Source organism: Neolamprologus multifasciatus, chromosome 20 (genome assembly GCF_963576455.1).
Source record: "Neolamprologus multifasciatus chromosome 20, fNeoMul1.2, whole genome shotgun sequence".
In the NCBI taxonomy this organism is placed as follows: domain Eukaryota; kingdom Metazoa; phylum Chordata; class Actinopteri; order Cichliformes; family Cichlidae; genus Neolamprologus; species Neolamprologus multifasciatus.
Window position 1 is genome coordinate 6,354,943 of NC_140458.1, and position 16,303 is coordinate 6,371,245.

At 38.7% G+C, this 16,303-nt stretch overlaps 1 protein-coding gene across 1 annotated transcript in view; it reads right to left on the reverse strand.

Moving 5' to 3' along the window:
• Positions 1 to 16,303, reverse strand: part of LOC146494253 (uncharacterized) — a 53,734-nt gene that overhangs the window by 4,128 nt on the left and 33,303 nt on the right. Inside the window, exons 13-16 of the mRNA XM_085145104.1 lie at positions 13,664 to 13,793; positions 13,511 to 13,543; positions 13,000 to 13,097; positions 9,524 to 9,607 (exon numbers count right to left, since the gene is read on the reverse strand). Coding sequence (XP_085001230.1) covers positions 9,524 to 9,607; positions 13,000 to 13,097; positions 13,511 to 13,543; positions 13,664 to 13,793 — 345 coding nt within the window. The remainder of the gene's footprint in view (positions 1 to 9,523; positions 9,608 to 12,999; positions 13,098 to 13,510; positions 13,544 to 13,663; positions 13,794 to 16,303) is intronic.

Here is a 16,303-nt window from a genome sequence, read left to right on the forward strand (position 1 = left end):
GTCACAGTGGTTAAACGTACTAATTTGCTGACTGCATGCTGTTGACTGTGCAGGTTAAAGATCAGACTAAAGCCATATGCTGTTACTCTTTCCTGGTATTATTTTTCTTATGTTTTACAAATGTGTAATTTCTCTAATGAAATTAACCATAAGCTTACTTACAAGCAAATATTATGTACTCTAAATCTTATAACGCACATCAAACAGCTGACTTGAACACACACAGGATGTGCTCACTAATAATATGAAACAGCCTTCAGCACAGTTGGGCTTCATCTTAATTGAATTTGTTCCTTTACATCTTGCTCTTGTAAAGACATTACAAATTATTAAGTATTAGACATGCTGCGCTGGAAGGCGAGTTTCTTACCTTTTCTAATGATCAAGTCTTTTCAGTTTTTGTGCTAAGCTGTCAGAAATTACTAAAGCCCCAGTCATGCAGTCTTAGAGACTGGCCAGTGATCCCCTAGCAAACACTGGTCGCAAGGGAAAATTGCGTGTTTCCTGAACACTTGGCGGAACTGGCCACTTGCAATCAGTAGGTAAAATTGGTGGCAATCAGGTATATCATGCTACACAGAAACCCCTTCAATTAATACCCGATTGCCACAGTTTCCTGACATTTGCATGGAAGACAAAAACTATTCGCAGTATTGAAACTGTGTATCCAAGTTTGTCTTCAAAGTAAAAGTCGCACCTTTTAAAACCTTTTCTTTTACTTTAACGGCAAATACCACTAGTGTTTGTTTCAGCGCTTTCCTTGTGACTGTGTACCCCCATACGTAGAGGTTGCCACTATCAAAGATATCACATTTCAAGCTGCGAAAGCAAAGCTGCATATCTCTGCGTGTAAAAATCTCACTCAGCCTAAGAAAAAGCGAGCTTGCCGTTGTTATCACTTATTTACTGCAGTTGGAATATGATACAATTTGCCACAGTTAGCTAGCTCATGCTTTCACAATGTGATTGGCATCATTTTATGCTTCACACTTATTCACAGCTGTGTGGCTATCAGCCGACTCAGTCATTAATATTCACCCAGATGTACAACATGTATATTAGAGCTGACACTAATGACTTTAGCTCTGCTAATGCACTAACGCCAGCCCTTGTTTTTATAGCTCCCTGTAGCATCCCATCTTTAGTTGCTTATAGTATCTGCTATTTTGTTGTTGTTGTTGTTGGTACTGTAGATTTAATGACAATGTAAAAATGTAATGTTCATGTTTGTATTTATGTAGATGGGGAATTAGGTTTCCCAGCAGAAACCTTGTTGCTGCTGAGATTAGTTGAGAGCTTCATGAAGGAGGACCTCGGACTAAAATAAGAAAATTCCCATGGCAAATATATCCAAAGATCTACATTTAAAGACAAAGAGTATTTGTAGTGGCTGCTGTTTCATAATAAAAATGAAGGAGGACATTGGCGCTGCAACACAAGCCTTGCTCTTCCAAATACTTAAAGCGTGACAGCTGACAGTCAGTGCATTTGTATTACTGTGTGCTTTCAGTTCGTGGAAACAGTTCCACAGGTGTAAGATTTAGCAAAGTCCCCAGCAGCAAAAGGAAGATGTTAGCTAATGGTTAACACTGTTCTCACCATGAAATATTACACTCAGATGTGCAGATTAGTCTATTTGCATACTTTTATCCTCACATTTTTCACTGTCTGCCAGGGATGCTCAAAATTATGTATAACTGGAGCAAAAGACTTTCTTTTACTTGGTAAAGTGTAGAAGTTTAATCCTCTCAACAGTGTTTTAGCTGATTCGCTTCCTTGTCTTTTGTGCACGTTGAACATTTATGAGTATTTTCACAAACACATGCTGGGCCCAATAAAATCAATTTACTAACCCATATGGATAAATATGTCATCCACCCATTCACACACTGGTGACAGGCCCGACAGGCAGGTCTTGGATAATGTTTAACCTGTAGGTCTGAGCTGTGCTCGAAGAAGCAATATTAAAACTTTTTATCTGCAGAAGCTGAGGTGGAATTGATTTTCTAATATCATGTCTCACTGACATGGTGCATTAAACATGTGCATTGTATGAAAAGAGCCTGGTAATGTGACACAGCTGATAGCGTCTAGTCTTCATGTTTTTATTTTTGCTTTTATGTATTAGAAAAACTGGAGTGCATGTTTTATAGCGTATTATATAAAATGTCTCCTTTTATTTAGTACTTGAAGTGGTTTTAAAAACATGCTTCCAGTGTCTGGGGACATCCGCAAATCAACTGCCCCAACATTTTATGAGCTGCTTCTATGTTTAATACATTTGCATGTTGGCTATTTCAGGGCATCATTGTGAATTCCCTCCTTCCACCCATTTGACAAGATGTGACTAAATATGACACCTTTTCCCCAACCTGCTGCTCCCTTGCACTACGCCACAGCCCAGTCAGTCTTAATCATTTTTCCAGCGCTCCTGAAGGGGTTTATTGTACTTTCAGGAAGTTTCAGAGGCACAGTCTTAGTACTCAGTAAAATGATCCAGCATGGATGGGACACAAGTGGGGCAAGTGTCTACAGACTGTCCTGTGTTAATCCTCAAATGACATTGGTCTTTTCTTTTTGTTTTTTCAAGAAAAAGGATGCTTGATTGCTCTGTGGTCTTGTATTTAAAGGAGACTACGAGAATAGCCTGAGAATGGTTCAACAAAAAACATTTCAAATATAAGGTATATGAAAAGCACCACCATTTAAAAACCACTGAGAGGTAAAGTGAATAATATTAACAATCTTGTAACAATAGCACCTGTCACAGGTTGTGATATATATATATATATATATATATATATATATATATATATATATATATATATATATATATATATATATATATATATATATATATATATATATATATTATGTAGAAAGTGACCAGTCAGTTATTAAAGGTGGAAGAAAGAGAAATGGGTTTGCATAATGATCTAAGTGATCAGGCTGTTTCAACTGCCTTCTTTAAATTAACGCAGCTTCAGTTGTCCCTTTTAACAGCGCTATACAAATACAGACCATTTACCATTTTACTTTAGCAAGTGAAATTATTTCTTAGATTTCTTGTTTTTTGTGTTTCTTGGTCTCTTTATCCTTCTGTCAGTTTCACATCTTTCTTTTACTCAGTTTTTTGGCACACCTTCATCCAGTCCAGTCATCTATCACCCCAGTTCATCCACTATTTCCTATTGTCAGAAAATCTTAGTGCTTTAGTGCTTAGCACTAGTACAAGTTTTCCCCTGTTCTCTGTATTTTGTTATTTCTTTTTTCATGAATTTATCTTTTTCCTGCCTCCTGCCAGTTTTGTTCACCTATTCAACTGCCAACACATGTGAAATATAATTTTTTTCTATACTTTATTAATCCTACCTACTGAGCTATCTCCTCCCCTCCCCTTATAAGAAAATTAGGTACTAATAAAGGACCAGCGAGCTAAAAGGCTGGTCCAGTCCACCACTGGTCCACCACAAAACCGCTGCTGTGGCACAAATTTCTGAAAATTCTAATTCTGCCAATGATTGAAAGATGTTACAACATACAGTCTATCACAACCTGCTTTGTATGGGCTTCCAATGCCACAGGCTGATTGAAAGTTCCCATGCTGATCCCTGTCCACTAGAGAAAGCACCTATGGTCAGAGGGCACATCAGCAGAGGCAGTGTGACACTCTGGGAGTGTCTGCTGGGAATCGTTGCATTCATGTGGAAGATAATTTCCCAAATGCCATATTTTTTGCAGATCACAGTCTTTCATGTAGGATCTACTGATAGCATCTTTGTTCCTGATACCACAAGTTGCATTGCAAGATCTTGTAGAACCCATACTTTGACAAGTCATTTGTCTTTTATCCTGTCTTCTTTCTCTCACCCCAACCAATGGCAGGAGATGGCCTCCCCTCCCTGAGCCCGGTTCTGCTGAAGGTTTCTTCCTGTTAAAAGGGAGTTTTTCCTTCCCACTGTTGCCATATTGCTTGCTCATAGGGGGTCATATGATTGTTGTCTTGAGGCGACTGATGTTGTGATTTGGCACTGTATAAATAAAACTAAATTGAATTGAATTTTGAAAGTCAAGGGAAAACTACAGCATACGAGGAAGAGTTTATTTATCTGCAATAAAGTAGCAAGCTTTTGAGGGTGTACTTCACCTCTCACCCTAAATTGGAGAGATGGACGGACAGGTGGATAATTGGACTGGCAGATGTGGCTTATTCTTAACATCAAGCTTCCAAACTTTGATCAGACATTTAGGGATGATGCTACATTTAAGCAGCACTGCCTGATGATTAAAATATAACTCCCTGCCTGAAGGGGACAATGCAGTTAAAGGTCAGCTAGTTAAACTTTAAAAAGGCCACAGAACATTCACCACCAGAACATTTTTAATAATAGTGGAAGAGTGATTTATGTTAAGAATAAGGTATAATATTGGATTAGGATAATATTGAGGTAGATTAGGATTTATTGTTCAAGGATGTTCATTTAAAATGTTCCTCATTTAGAAAAATATGCTTATTTGCTTTCTTGCTGAGGTTTAGATGATACTGATATGATTCTAATGTCTGCACATTAAATGAAAAGCTGCAGCTGGGGTTACATCAGTATGTAAGAGGTGTTTCTCAATTTCTACATGAGCTTATGTATAAATTAGAAACGCATGATATGCATTTTGCATTCTTCACAAGTTTAGTCTTAGACTTTTTGCACTTTTGATCCAGCTACACCAGCTACTCCAGTATGACCTGCTTACCTGCCCAAATTAGACGCTAACCTCCCTGACAGGAAGCGGCACGCCTCTGTGGAAAACCTGGTTCATTGGTTTTTAAACTTCGTTGTGGGATTACATTAACTGGAAAAATCCATTGGACCTTTATCACATTGATTAAGTGGTCATGACCAGAGCCTTTACAAACTAGAGGCTGTGAGAGCAAATCAACTGCAGCTGGTGTGAGCATCAACAGTTAGCTCTCTTAAGGCAGAGACACACTGGAGATTGATTTTTCAGTCATCCATGTTCGTGCAGCTTACAAAAAAGATACATGGCTTGTTTAGACAGCTGGATTGATTAAAACAGTTTATTTCCTCCACATAAGCACAATCAAATCAAAACATTTTACAGGTTTTATGTAACCTGATCTGTGGATATTGGCTCATTCTTTCCCATTGTTAAATTCACAAGCTGAACTCCCACTTACTGTGATGACATTGAATGAAAGCAGCAGCATGCTTAACTTGAAATCATCAATCATCAATAAATAATGTATTCGTGCAACTCCGCTATTCTTTCCCCCAAATTCAGTATGTTGTCCACCTGGAGTTGTTAATTTGGTACAAAGTAGATAGAAATTGAAATTTTTAAATTGTGTTTTCATCAATTCCAGTTCAGGTAACTACTATTTTAGGCCACTGACCTTCAAAAAGGTAAATTACCTACTTTACATAATAATAATAATAACTTTATTTATAAAGCGCTTTCAAACAAAGTGCTGTACAACTATTTGAAACTAAAAAGATTAAAAAAAATAATAAAAGCGATACATAGCAATACAGGTAAAAGACACAATACAAGTTAAAAACAGTAAAAATTTTAAAACTAAAAGCCATAGAATTAAGACTTGTAAGATAAGGTGAACAAATGTGTTTTCAGCTTAGTTTTAAAAACCTCCACAGAGCATGCCTGCCTAACATCTTGAGGGAGGTTGTTCCACAGAAAGGGCGCACGAAAAGAAAAAGCTCTCCAATTGTCTTTTTTCTGGCTCTAGGAACCTTTAGAAGGCCAGAGTCCTGAGATCGGAGAGCACGGGATGGAACGTAAAGATGTAAAAGGTCGGAGAGGTATGAAGGTGCCAGTCCGTTTAAAGCCTTGTAGGTGAGCAGCAGGACCTTAAAATCTGCTCGAACCTGACAAGGTAGCCAATGAAGAGAGTTCAGTACAGGGCTAATGTGCTCAAATTTCCCAGTTCTTGTTAAAATGCGAGCAGCTGCATTTTGCACCATCTGTAGACCTCTAAAACTTTTCTTTGGTAGCCCAGAAAGAAGAGCATTACAATAATCAATACGTGAGGACACAAATGCATGGACAAAAACCTCTACATGTTGAGCCATCTTGAATAGCCAGCTTCTTGTAGCCATGGGTGAGATTTGGACAAGAATAATTGACTTACTACTACTACAACCCTGAACTGAGGCTGGAAGTGCGAGGCTGTGAAATTGGGGGGTCTAGCCTTCAGGTTTGTGTCACCAGCTGTCTTGGTGGACTTTAATAAACTCAGTCGTTTGCTCCTTGCTATCTAAAATATAACAGGACATTGGCGTAAATTCTCTACCACCCCCAACTTCTGTTTAATCAGTTTTCTGTTTGACGTTTATTCAGCTGTAATCTCAGCCAAACCAATTTTTTCTTACAAACAAATAACACACTGGAAAAACCAAACAATAACATTTTTAAGTTATCTAAGTGACTTATATATCATGTTTAACCTGAGTAGCGAAAGACCGCGGGAGTTTTGAAAATGATGTGATCTCACCGGCTCTTGTGAGCCTTGAACCCTGGCTAGCTATCGAGCTGTTGGGTAACAGACAGCTCCGAAAACGTTGGAGCACTTTTGCAAATATGTGATATCTTGATAAACCCGAGCAGATATTTGAAGTTTACACAGCTACATTCTCGCCTGAAAATATGTTAAGTTTATTTTGTGACCCAGAAAGATTAATAAGAGTAATATTAAAACTAAGTAGCTGCCGCCATTGTTAGAAACTGGAATTGGCTGGGCCGCGCTATGAATTCTGGGATATGGTGGGCCACGAAGGATACACCCGACCCATCCTTTAAATCTGGGGTAAAGGAGGAAGCATTTGTCAGCCGCGTTTGGAGGATTCTTCGAATTTGGACAGCCTTCGTTGCGTCGCTGTGACGTAATCGGCCTACAAACGGGCCTCCGAAGGATGCAGCCTTTGAATTTGGACACAGCTTTAGGCTTCAAAAGGTGACCTCTCTTTGAGCCTACATAATTCAAAACAAGTAGACTTGAAGTCAAGTCTACTTGAATATTATATTATATTGAATATTATATTGAAAAAATATTGAAAAAATTATATTTTCTTACCAGAGTTGAAGGCTGCCCTGGAAATTGCTACGATCTTGAATTTTTAATTGAGATTTTTTAAAAGGGTACTCAAAAAAGAGCATTTGTGCCAATTGTGGTATTTGTATCAGGTTGTAAAAGATTTCCCTGTAATGTTAACCTAATTGCTGCCCTGCAGGGTCTTCACTGCGCTTTGCTCTTATATAAAAGTGTGCTAGTATTTGCATCCTCACACACACGGAGCGGAGCATACAAAAGACATGAGATGATATTAATCAAGTTGACAGCAACTTGTTACAGTAATTACAAAAAGAAATTCCTGCCAGGTGTTAACCCTGATGAAATATAATGAAAGACAGAGAGCAGCCAATTGGCAAAGCCAAGTGCCTTTCAATATTTGCCTACTCACTGACCACTGTTTGCAGTCAGACTACTGCAAATGATTTGCTACCTCTCCTTGTGCTGCTAACTGTTCACACAATACAACATAGAATTGAAAAAGTATAGATCCATCTACTTATTTTCTCTGGTGATACTGGGGTGACCGTGGTTCAGGTGGTTGAGAAGCTCATCTGAAACCAGAAGGTTACCGGTTTGATCCCCAGCTCTCTCTGTCTTGGTCGTTGTGTCCTTGGGCAAGACACTTTACCCTACCGCCTACTGGTGTTGGCCAGAGGGGCCGATGGTGCGATATGGCTTCTGTCATTCTGTCCCAGGGCAGCTGTGGCTACAACTGTGGTTTGCCTGCACCAGTGTGTGAATGTGAGAGTGAACGAGTAGCGGAATTGTAAAGCGCTTTGGGTGCCTAGAAAAGTGCTATATAAATGCAATCCATTATTATAAATACTGGATTATTGCGGTGTTTTATGCTGTAAGTATCTTCAAAACCTGCACAACAAAGGTGCTGCTTTCACTGTCCAGCCTGTTCAGACACTGCGTTAGTGATCACAGCATAACTGCTGTTTGACAAATGTGAGGATTCAGAAGGAAAATGAAGGAGAAACAATATCTGCCTGGCTGGCGTTTCAAAGAGTCTGTGCCAGACAAAATCAGCCAGACTCAACGGCTTCAGCCAGACGAGTTGTTTGTTTCCAAACTTTGCTTCATATTTACCATACAACAACATGAACGTGGTATTGGTCTTCTCATCTTGCTCTGGCAAGGACGCAGCAACATGTTAAACCACTCCTTTACATGTAAAACACACTAAATGATCCCTTGTTTCCATCTCTTATAAAATCTACACCAAACACAAAGGAATCGATGCAGATGATTCTTTTAAAGGATTTAGAGGAATGCTGAACGGCACCTTTGTTTACTTGTGAACAAATATTTGTGTGCACAGGAATCTAATTGTTTCTCTAGTATAACAAAATTTCCTACCGGGCCTAAAGCTCACAGCTCATGGCGTCATATCTCAGCTCTCAAATACAGCAGGAAGGTTAAGTGGACTCTATGATGATGGATTGTCCATAGAGATATGAGAAAGGTGAGAAAATAGGCGCCGCTTTTGTATTGATTGTTTTTGGTGGGTGATTCCTTAAAAAAAGACATAGCTCCTGTTAAGATGTCAAAAGTGGGATTGAGCTCTGAAAACCTAATTTAACCAGGCTAGTAAGCAAAGAAAAGGTTCTCTTTTATGGACAATGTGATGAAAGAATACACAGGGACCAGTGCTTCCACTAAATCTGATGATATGTGTGACAGAGGTGTTCGCTTTATGGTCGATCTCACGATGCGACCAGAGCTTTTAAGGCAGGTGCATTTCTCATTAAAGAACATCACCGTTTCCAGAGTCCAGTCCACACATAAGAGCCCTTAAATCATAAAAGGTTCACGTATGAATGGATGGATTGTACATTCAGATATAAATGAGATGTCATCAAAATACAAAGAGTCACGAAGCAGTATGAAGCTCAAAAACTATGTTTAATTTATGCTACGCCCCTTAAGGTCTAACAAATGACTCAAAAAAAAACTACATGAGAATCCCACCAGGGGTGCTCCAACATCTCATCATTTTTCATCATTTGTAGAGCATCCTAAATCAACGTGACATTGCACATTAAGGGTCGGGATGAACTTGTCTTTCACACTTTCCGCCTGCAGGAAACCAATGTTCACTAATCCCCCTGAAATTATCCAATGAAGGAGGCATAACACTCCAAAACAGCAAATCAGCTGTGGTGGGTTTTAAACGACGTTAAGATCATTGGTATAAGGTATAAATCACATGCATTATATGTGCTTGTGGAAGCCCTCAAGGACACGCGGTGCAAACGAAGTAACCTTGTGGACTTCTTGAACTAATGTACTCTCCCAGTGTAGCGTGGGGAAGATGAGATGACAAATAATTGAAGAGGGTCATCTAGACATTACTGGGACAGGGGACCATCTGTCTCTGACGTTGAGATATTGAAATAATAATTCAAGGATTACCAATATGTCAGAGTAGAGTTTCTTCATCTCCTCGCATGTCTTCGTCAGAGCTGAAAGATCTGCGTTGTATTTCTCAATCACCATCTAGGATATATGGAAAAACACAAGAACCTCGTGGTAAGTTTGTCAGTCTTCACGTTAACCATTTAATTAGAAATATTCTGCTTATAAAAGGAGGAAACTAAAGATCTGCTACCTGAATTTTTTTTAAGGATAATTGTACTGTTAATCAATGGCATATACGTACATAATATATAAAAATAGATGAGTTGATTCATTAAAGGTGGATTTCCTTGTCTTTATTCATGGACCTCACTACAGTCGGAGTTAAAAAATTAATCTTTATGTCATGATAATCCTCAGTGTAGCCCCTTAATTTGAAGAGCAGACGAGTAAGACTTCTGCAGAAAAACAGAAAAACTGGCTCTACCATTGTAACAGCGCGTATATATGTGCATGAATGACAGAGCATTAGGAAAAGCATAAGAGGCTGGCTTTAAAGAGACATATTTAGGGTGTCCAGGTGTCCCACTTTATGTGCGACTGCACACCAGCACATGGCAGGATACAAAAGTCTGTTTTCTATTCACTGGCTGTGAAGAAAGTGTGCTGTCATTATGGGTCAAGTGCAGCTTAACCTGCCACATCCTTTCGCTGTCAACATTAAGTCTCAATAAGGTAACATGTTATGCAGATTTCAGTGGAATGTGATGGAAACTACCGCAAATAAGGAATGCAGCAAAATAAAATCTGGGAAAATACTTTGGTAAGTGCAGGAGGCAATTTACAGAGATATTTTTTCCTTTTTTTGCCAGAGTTGTTTATAACTTTTGCATGGCAGAAGAATGTGACTTACAGGTCAAAATGAGATGTGCACGTATAAGGATCCATCCCCTCTTAAACTCAAAGATTAGATTGAGTTTGAACCGGAGCTGAAATAGCTCCGGTTCTGTCTAGTAACTGTCAACAGTTTTGACAGTTAGTGGAACAGAAAAAGAATGAAACAGACGAATGTAAGAGGACTATCCAGGTTTGCTGAGAAAGTGACGTTCAAATAAAAACATGTTCTTCAAGTCCTAAAGGCCAAAATTGTAAACTGCATAATGCTCTTTATTTTACTGCATCTCAGCATTAGTGATGTGTCCTGTATTGTCCCACACAAACATATTTAAGCCATTTCCACAAATGCACTACAGCCCTGAACCTTTAGACACTGGCCAAATGTGGTGCACGTGTCAGTGCAAATATCCCACATGGACAGATGGGGCTTTAAGCTGCCAGTTCTCCGGTTCAAAGCCTGTGTGATTTCTGCATGTGCTGATGTGAGAACAGCACAGATATTAGTTAAGTGGATTCAGAGCTGGTGAATGAGTGTCTCGTGTACTGCCTCTTGTGCGCTTTACTCAGGCAGCACCCTCTTCTAAACAAACAGAGTATTTCCAGCAGGGAGCACATGGCTGGTGCAAACTGTCTCCTGCTGTGGTCTACATGTGAGAAAGGGCTGGTTTCATTTGTTCATGTGAAAAACAGCTTTCCTTTGTGAGGATCTAGTCACTCCATGCACGTGCAACCAGTGTTGCCAACTCCTCAGTAAGGAAAATCGCTATTGGTTGTCCTAAAAGTCGCTAGAAGTCGCTAGATGACGTCATCGCCTAATTTGCATAATTGGTCATGCTAATGTAATTGTAACCTACGCTGTTGGAGAGAGAAATAACATCATGGACGAGACATAAAGTGAGTAAAAAACATCCTAAATGCATTTAGAGTTTATTTAGAACTACAAATTAAATTTATTTTAGCAATTATTGTTTTTTTAATGTCACAATTCCAACCCTGCTCCTTTACCCGGGCTTGGACCGGCAAAAGTGACCCGAAATAGGCGCTCTGGTGGAGTTACTTTGTGTGTGTGTGTTTATAAGTAGTTTTAAACCTGATCCACAAAACAGCATAAGAGTAAAAGAAGAACTGACTGCGTTACAGCACCCGCTGCTTGTTGAGAGTAAAAGCGATATGCGCTTTCACGTCTTTTTTTAGCGGGGTCTGAAAACTCGCTAAATATAGCGACAAAGTCGCTAAGTTGGCAACACTGCGTGCAACCTGGAGTTGGAACTACTGTCTTCGTAGTCTTTATAACTTAGATTGCAATAATTATATTGATTTTAAAAATGCTTTTTAAATATGGTCAATATTTTAATGTTGTTTATTTTCTGAAGAACCACATTTGTAAGGAAACGGTGGAGTTAAAATGTATATAAGATGTTACTACCTGATTTAATTTAATGATAAATTTAACCTGAGGAAAAAAAACAGTAATTTTTACCAGAAACATTGACTGAGGGAGAAAATTGAAATGAAAAGATAACAACATTTCTTTAGCAGAGCAGTGAACAGAAATTTAACAACATGTTATTGTTTGCAAAAGTTTACAACTCGGTTTTCCTCAGGGTCTTGCTGTGTATTTTTCTAACTTATAATGTTTGACAGAAGGTCAAGTCCACTGCGACACGATTGAAGCACCCAGCAATACTTAGATTTTTTTTTTTGACTGAAATGATTCAGTCAGAACTCTTGAAAAGTTTTCCTAAACATCTCCCACACTTTTCTCAACCCATTCTGATGACATTATGCAAATGAATTATTTTCTCACATAAAGCCTTCTTCTTGTAGGATGAACACACACATTTGTGCAGGCGTCTTCTCTTCCATCACTGCTCCAACCTCAGCAGCAAAGCCAAATAAGTTAAAAGACTTTCTTTTGAGCTGCATTGTTTGCCTGATATGAAAAATCCTCATTGGGTGGTTTTAGTTACGTCCTTAGCCTTTGTAAATACCCCGGTAAGCTGAATAATTATGATGTTGCCAAAGTTTGTGTTACTGCAAACAGTTTGCAGTCGGCGTACTAAATATTTTCTAAATGTTTACTACATTTTGAAAGACAAGAACAATTTATGTCTGAAATTTCACGTATAAGCAGTTTGCCATGATAATGCGACATACGAGGCATTTACACACATGACCTGTAGGCTGGAACCAGCCCGTGAAAGGATCTGAGCTGGGCCACAGGATGGCTTTGCAAGATTAAGAAACAAAACTGACAGGAGGCGCATAATCATTTTTACTTTTGACTATATTGTGCAGCAGATAGCCTTGGATTGGAAGTCAACAATAGATCATGTCGTCCAAACTGATCAATTTCACCCGAGCCTTACACCTGATTCACAGATTTCTTACTGCTAAAAGCAATATCCATGCCCTGCAAAACCACAAAAAGTAAGATAATAAGCCAGCAAACATGAGTAGAGTCGAGCTAAACTTTGTTTTCTTTGCAGAATTGAACTCTGCTTCTTTACAATAACAGAAAGTTGATTTTTTTTAGTTTTGTTTGGACGATATGTGGCCTAAAATTTTAAATGACTGACAGCCGTATTTTAAATGATTATTTAATCTTTATGTATGCAAAATGTTTTCTACTTTACCTTCAGGTCTTTGGAGAAGTTTGGATTCTGAGCTGCAATATTTTTCTTCTTGGACATTTTTCTATACTGAGTGATTTTCTTTAGTTCATTCTTCAGGACTGAAGAAAAGAAACACACACACACACACACACACACACACACACACATCTTGGTTACCATCCATGATATTTGAGCACCGAAGTAAATAGCTGCTTTAAATCAGATGCTGTCTCCTGTGTGATCTCGTGGAGTGCAGTATTTGTGGCTTGTGGCAAGTTTTCGTAAGTCATCATATAGACAATATATTGGATTGAGACCTTACACTCCCTAGACAATGAGATCATGGCGTTTCAACGAAGTATACTGAAGCTACAATCACAGAAGATGGAGTAAATGTTACGATCACGCTTCCTCACAAATAACTTTGTTGGCACAAAAAAGGAGGGTCAGTATTACAGCAATCTCAGCAAATTTAACAGTCTTTGGACACAGTAGTAAAATGTGACACAGTAGTAAAATGTGATCTACTCACCATCTACTTCTGCGGTCAAGCCTTTGATGGAAGCTATCCAAGAAAGGGGGCAGTGAAACACAGAGAAAATACACGTTTCATTTAACAGACCTCAACTAAAAAAGTGCCACGCAGATTTCTTTCAGGTTTGATCAAATCTTGTCTAGCAAATACCTCCAGGGACAGTTTCAAATTCTGCCAACTCCTGGGGAAAAGTGGCCAAGCACGGTTCATGCAACATAATCTGCTCCACAAGGGCATGAAGCAAGGTGAACTTCTTGTCTGTCCCACGGAGCTGGGCGAGCTAGGGAAGGAGAAAACACAAATTGAGAAAGGGAAGGTGGCCTGAACATGCCATGCAACACACTGATTCCAACATAAAGGACAACATGTACGTATGTTCTTTATATCCATGCCTGTGTGTGCTGATGCAAACACGCAGCTTTGCTACTCTAGGTCAAATGAAGAATTGGAGGATAATGCATAAAGTGTGTTTACACCCATGGGAGGTTTGTGTGTGTGTGAATTTACAGTCATTTCCCAAGGACACTTCTGGCTGTTTTAACATGTCTCTATACATACATTTCATCCACTTTTATCTGAAACTGTTTCAAGGTTATAATAATACACGACTGCAAGTAACAAAAATAAATAAATAAAAAGCTTTTTCAGTCATTTCTTCAACAAAAATGTCAATACATGTAATATTCTTCTGTGGAAAGGTAGGTGCCCTTTGGTCTCAGAAGGAGAGCATTAACAGAAATAACTTCTTGTGAGCAATTTGCAGGCTTGTTCACCAGCCTTTGTTATCTAATTCTGAAATGTCTGACGACTCCTCCATGCTGACTTTATTCTGTTGCATGATGTTTGAGAGGTTTTATCTTGCATCTACTGGGTGTTTCAAATTCCCCCACAACTCTTCAGTGGATTTCAGATCTGGGCTTTTTTTTCTAAGCAATTACACAGCCCTCAGTTTCTTCTTTTTGAACCATTCCTAGGTGGATTTATTAGTGTGTTTTTGATCTCTTAAATTCTTGTTAAAAGCTCCACTTTGACTCTTGGTCAGATGGCCTCAGATTATCCTTGGGTACCCTTTGATATGATGCAGAGTTGTATCGATAACTGCAAGCTGCCCAGTCATGGACACAGTGAAATAACCCCAGTACGTAGTGTTTCCACCACCATCACTCACACTTGGCGTGATATTTCTGTGAAAACCTGTTTATTCTGCCCAAAGCATGTCTGCAATCCTATCTTTTATTTGTCTGTCCAGATCACATTATTCCAAAAGGCCCGGGGCCAGATGCATAAAACACTGTGTTGATTCAGGGTTAAAACGTAGCACAAAGGCAGACACATGTATATTACAATATTTCTGTCTGATTTATAAAGCCGTGCAAATTCAATAATAGCGAGCATGCAGACAAGCCTATTTTACACTTTAACCATGGATATATGTAGACACTACGTCATCCATTGGATATAAAAACACCCATTTTTAGAATGTTGTAAAGTAAACAAAGGATTTGCAGCAAATGTGAAAATGAAGGAAGGAAATATGTAAGTCAAAGTTGTGCATTCTCTAGGATATAGGGATTTTTAACCTCCTAGGACCTGGCATCCACATATGTGGACATCACATTTTGGGTTATTTAGATCAAAATACTCAATTTTGCTCTACAAGGGCCTGATATCCACTTACGAGGACATTATACTGCTACTGTTCTATCAAAATTTTAAACAAATATCCTCATATGTGGCTCTTATTTTTCTTAAAAACAAAAATAGGGCAAAAAAAATCTGGTAATTGTTTGTTTTTACATTCATTGGGCCCCAATATGCCCAAATATCAAAGAGAAATTAAAAATGCATGCCGTGGAAGAGTTTGGGTCTTAAGAGGTTAATATCGAACATATGTACTCAGACGCCTGAATTAATTATATAAAATCTTTTACCTTGGTGTAACTTTGCTCTTATGATGCCATTTCAAACTCTGTTATGAAATACCTGTTTTAACAGGTTGTCACTTCTGTTTATGGGAATTATTTTGAATGGAGTTTAATAGTAGAAGTATGAATGAGGCTTACTCTGTGACTACTTTGAAATTGTGCTGTTGGTATGAAATGGTAATGATGACTCTCGGATTTAAGCTACGCTACATTTGATGGTGCCGCATAATTGAAATTCAAGATCGACCTCTCTTATCCTGTGAAAGCAGCTCCCAGTGATTTTTTTTTTTATTTAGGTTATGTTGTTTACCAATTTAAGGCCAAGACCAGCCTCTGAGGACTGCGTATACAAGACATGCACAAAGTATTGATGCTCACAAGTAAAAGAAAAAAGAACCAAAAAAAGATCTGAGATAACCTCGATGCATTTTTCTTGGAGGCAGTCAGCCATTAATTTGAAGAGAGTCTGTCTGAAACAGCAACAGTTTACTTTTCTCAATTAGACCTGGAAACACCTCTGAGGCAACACAAGGCCTCGGCTTCATTAAATGGAGCAGAGGACGTTTTACTTCTGTGCCAAGAGCATTGCCCCTTAAACATTCCCAGCAGAGAGACATAAACACAAAAGAGTGATTCAAACTAAATTTTAAAAAAACCCACAAAGACAGTGTCGCAAACCCTAGACAAAAGCTGTGCATTCATCAGTTTAATAGAGGAATCCTTTTGGAAAACAAACTTATTTGCTGTCTTTCCCGTGTTAGATGAAAAGATTGATGCCTTTCGCTAATCCGTCTGTTTATAGTTTAAAGCAGTGCATATAGGATACAGGAACTAACATGGCACATGCTGGCTTGGAAAGTACTGC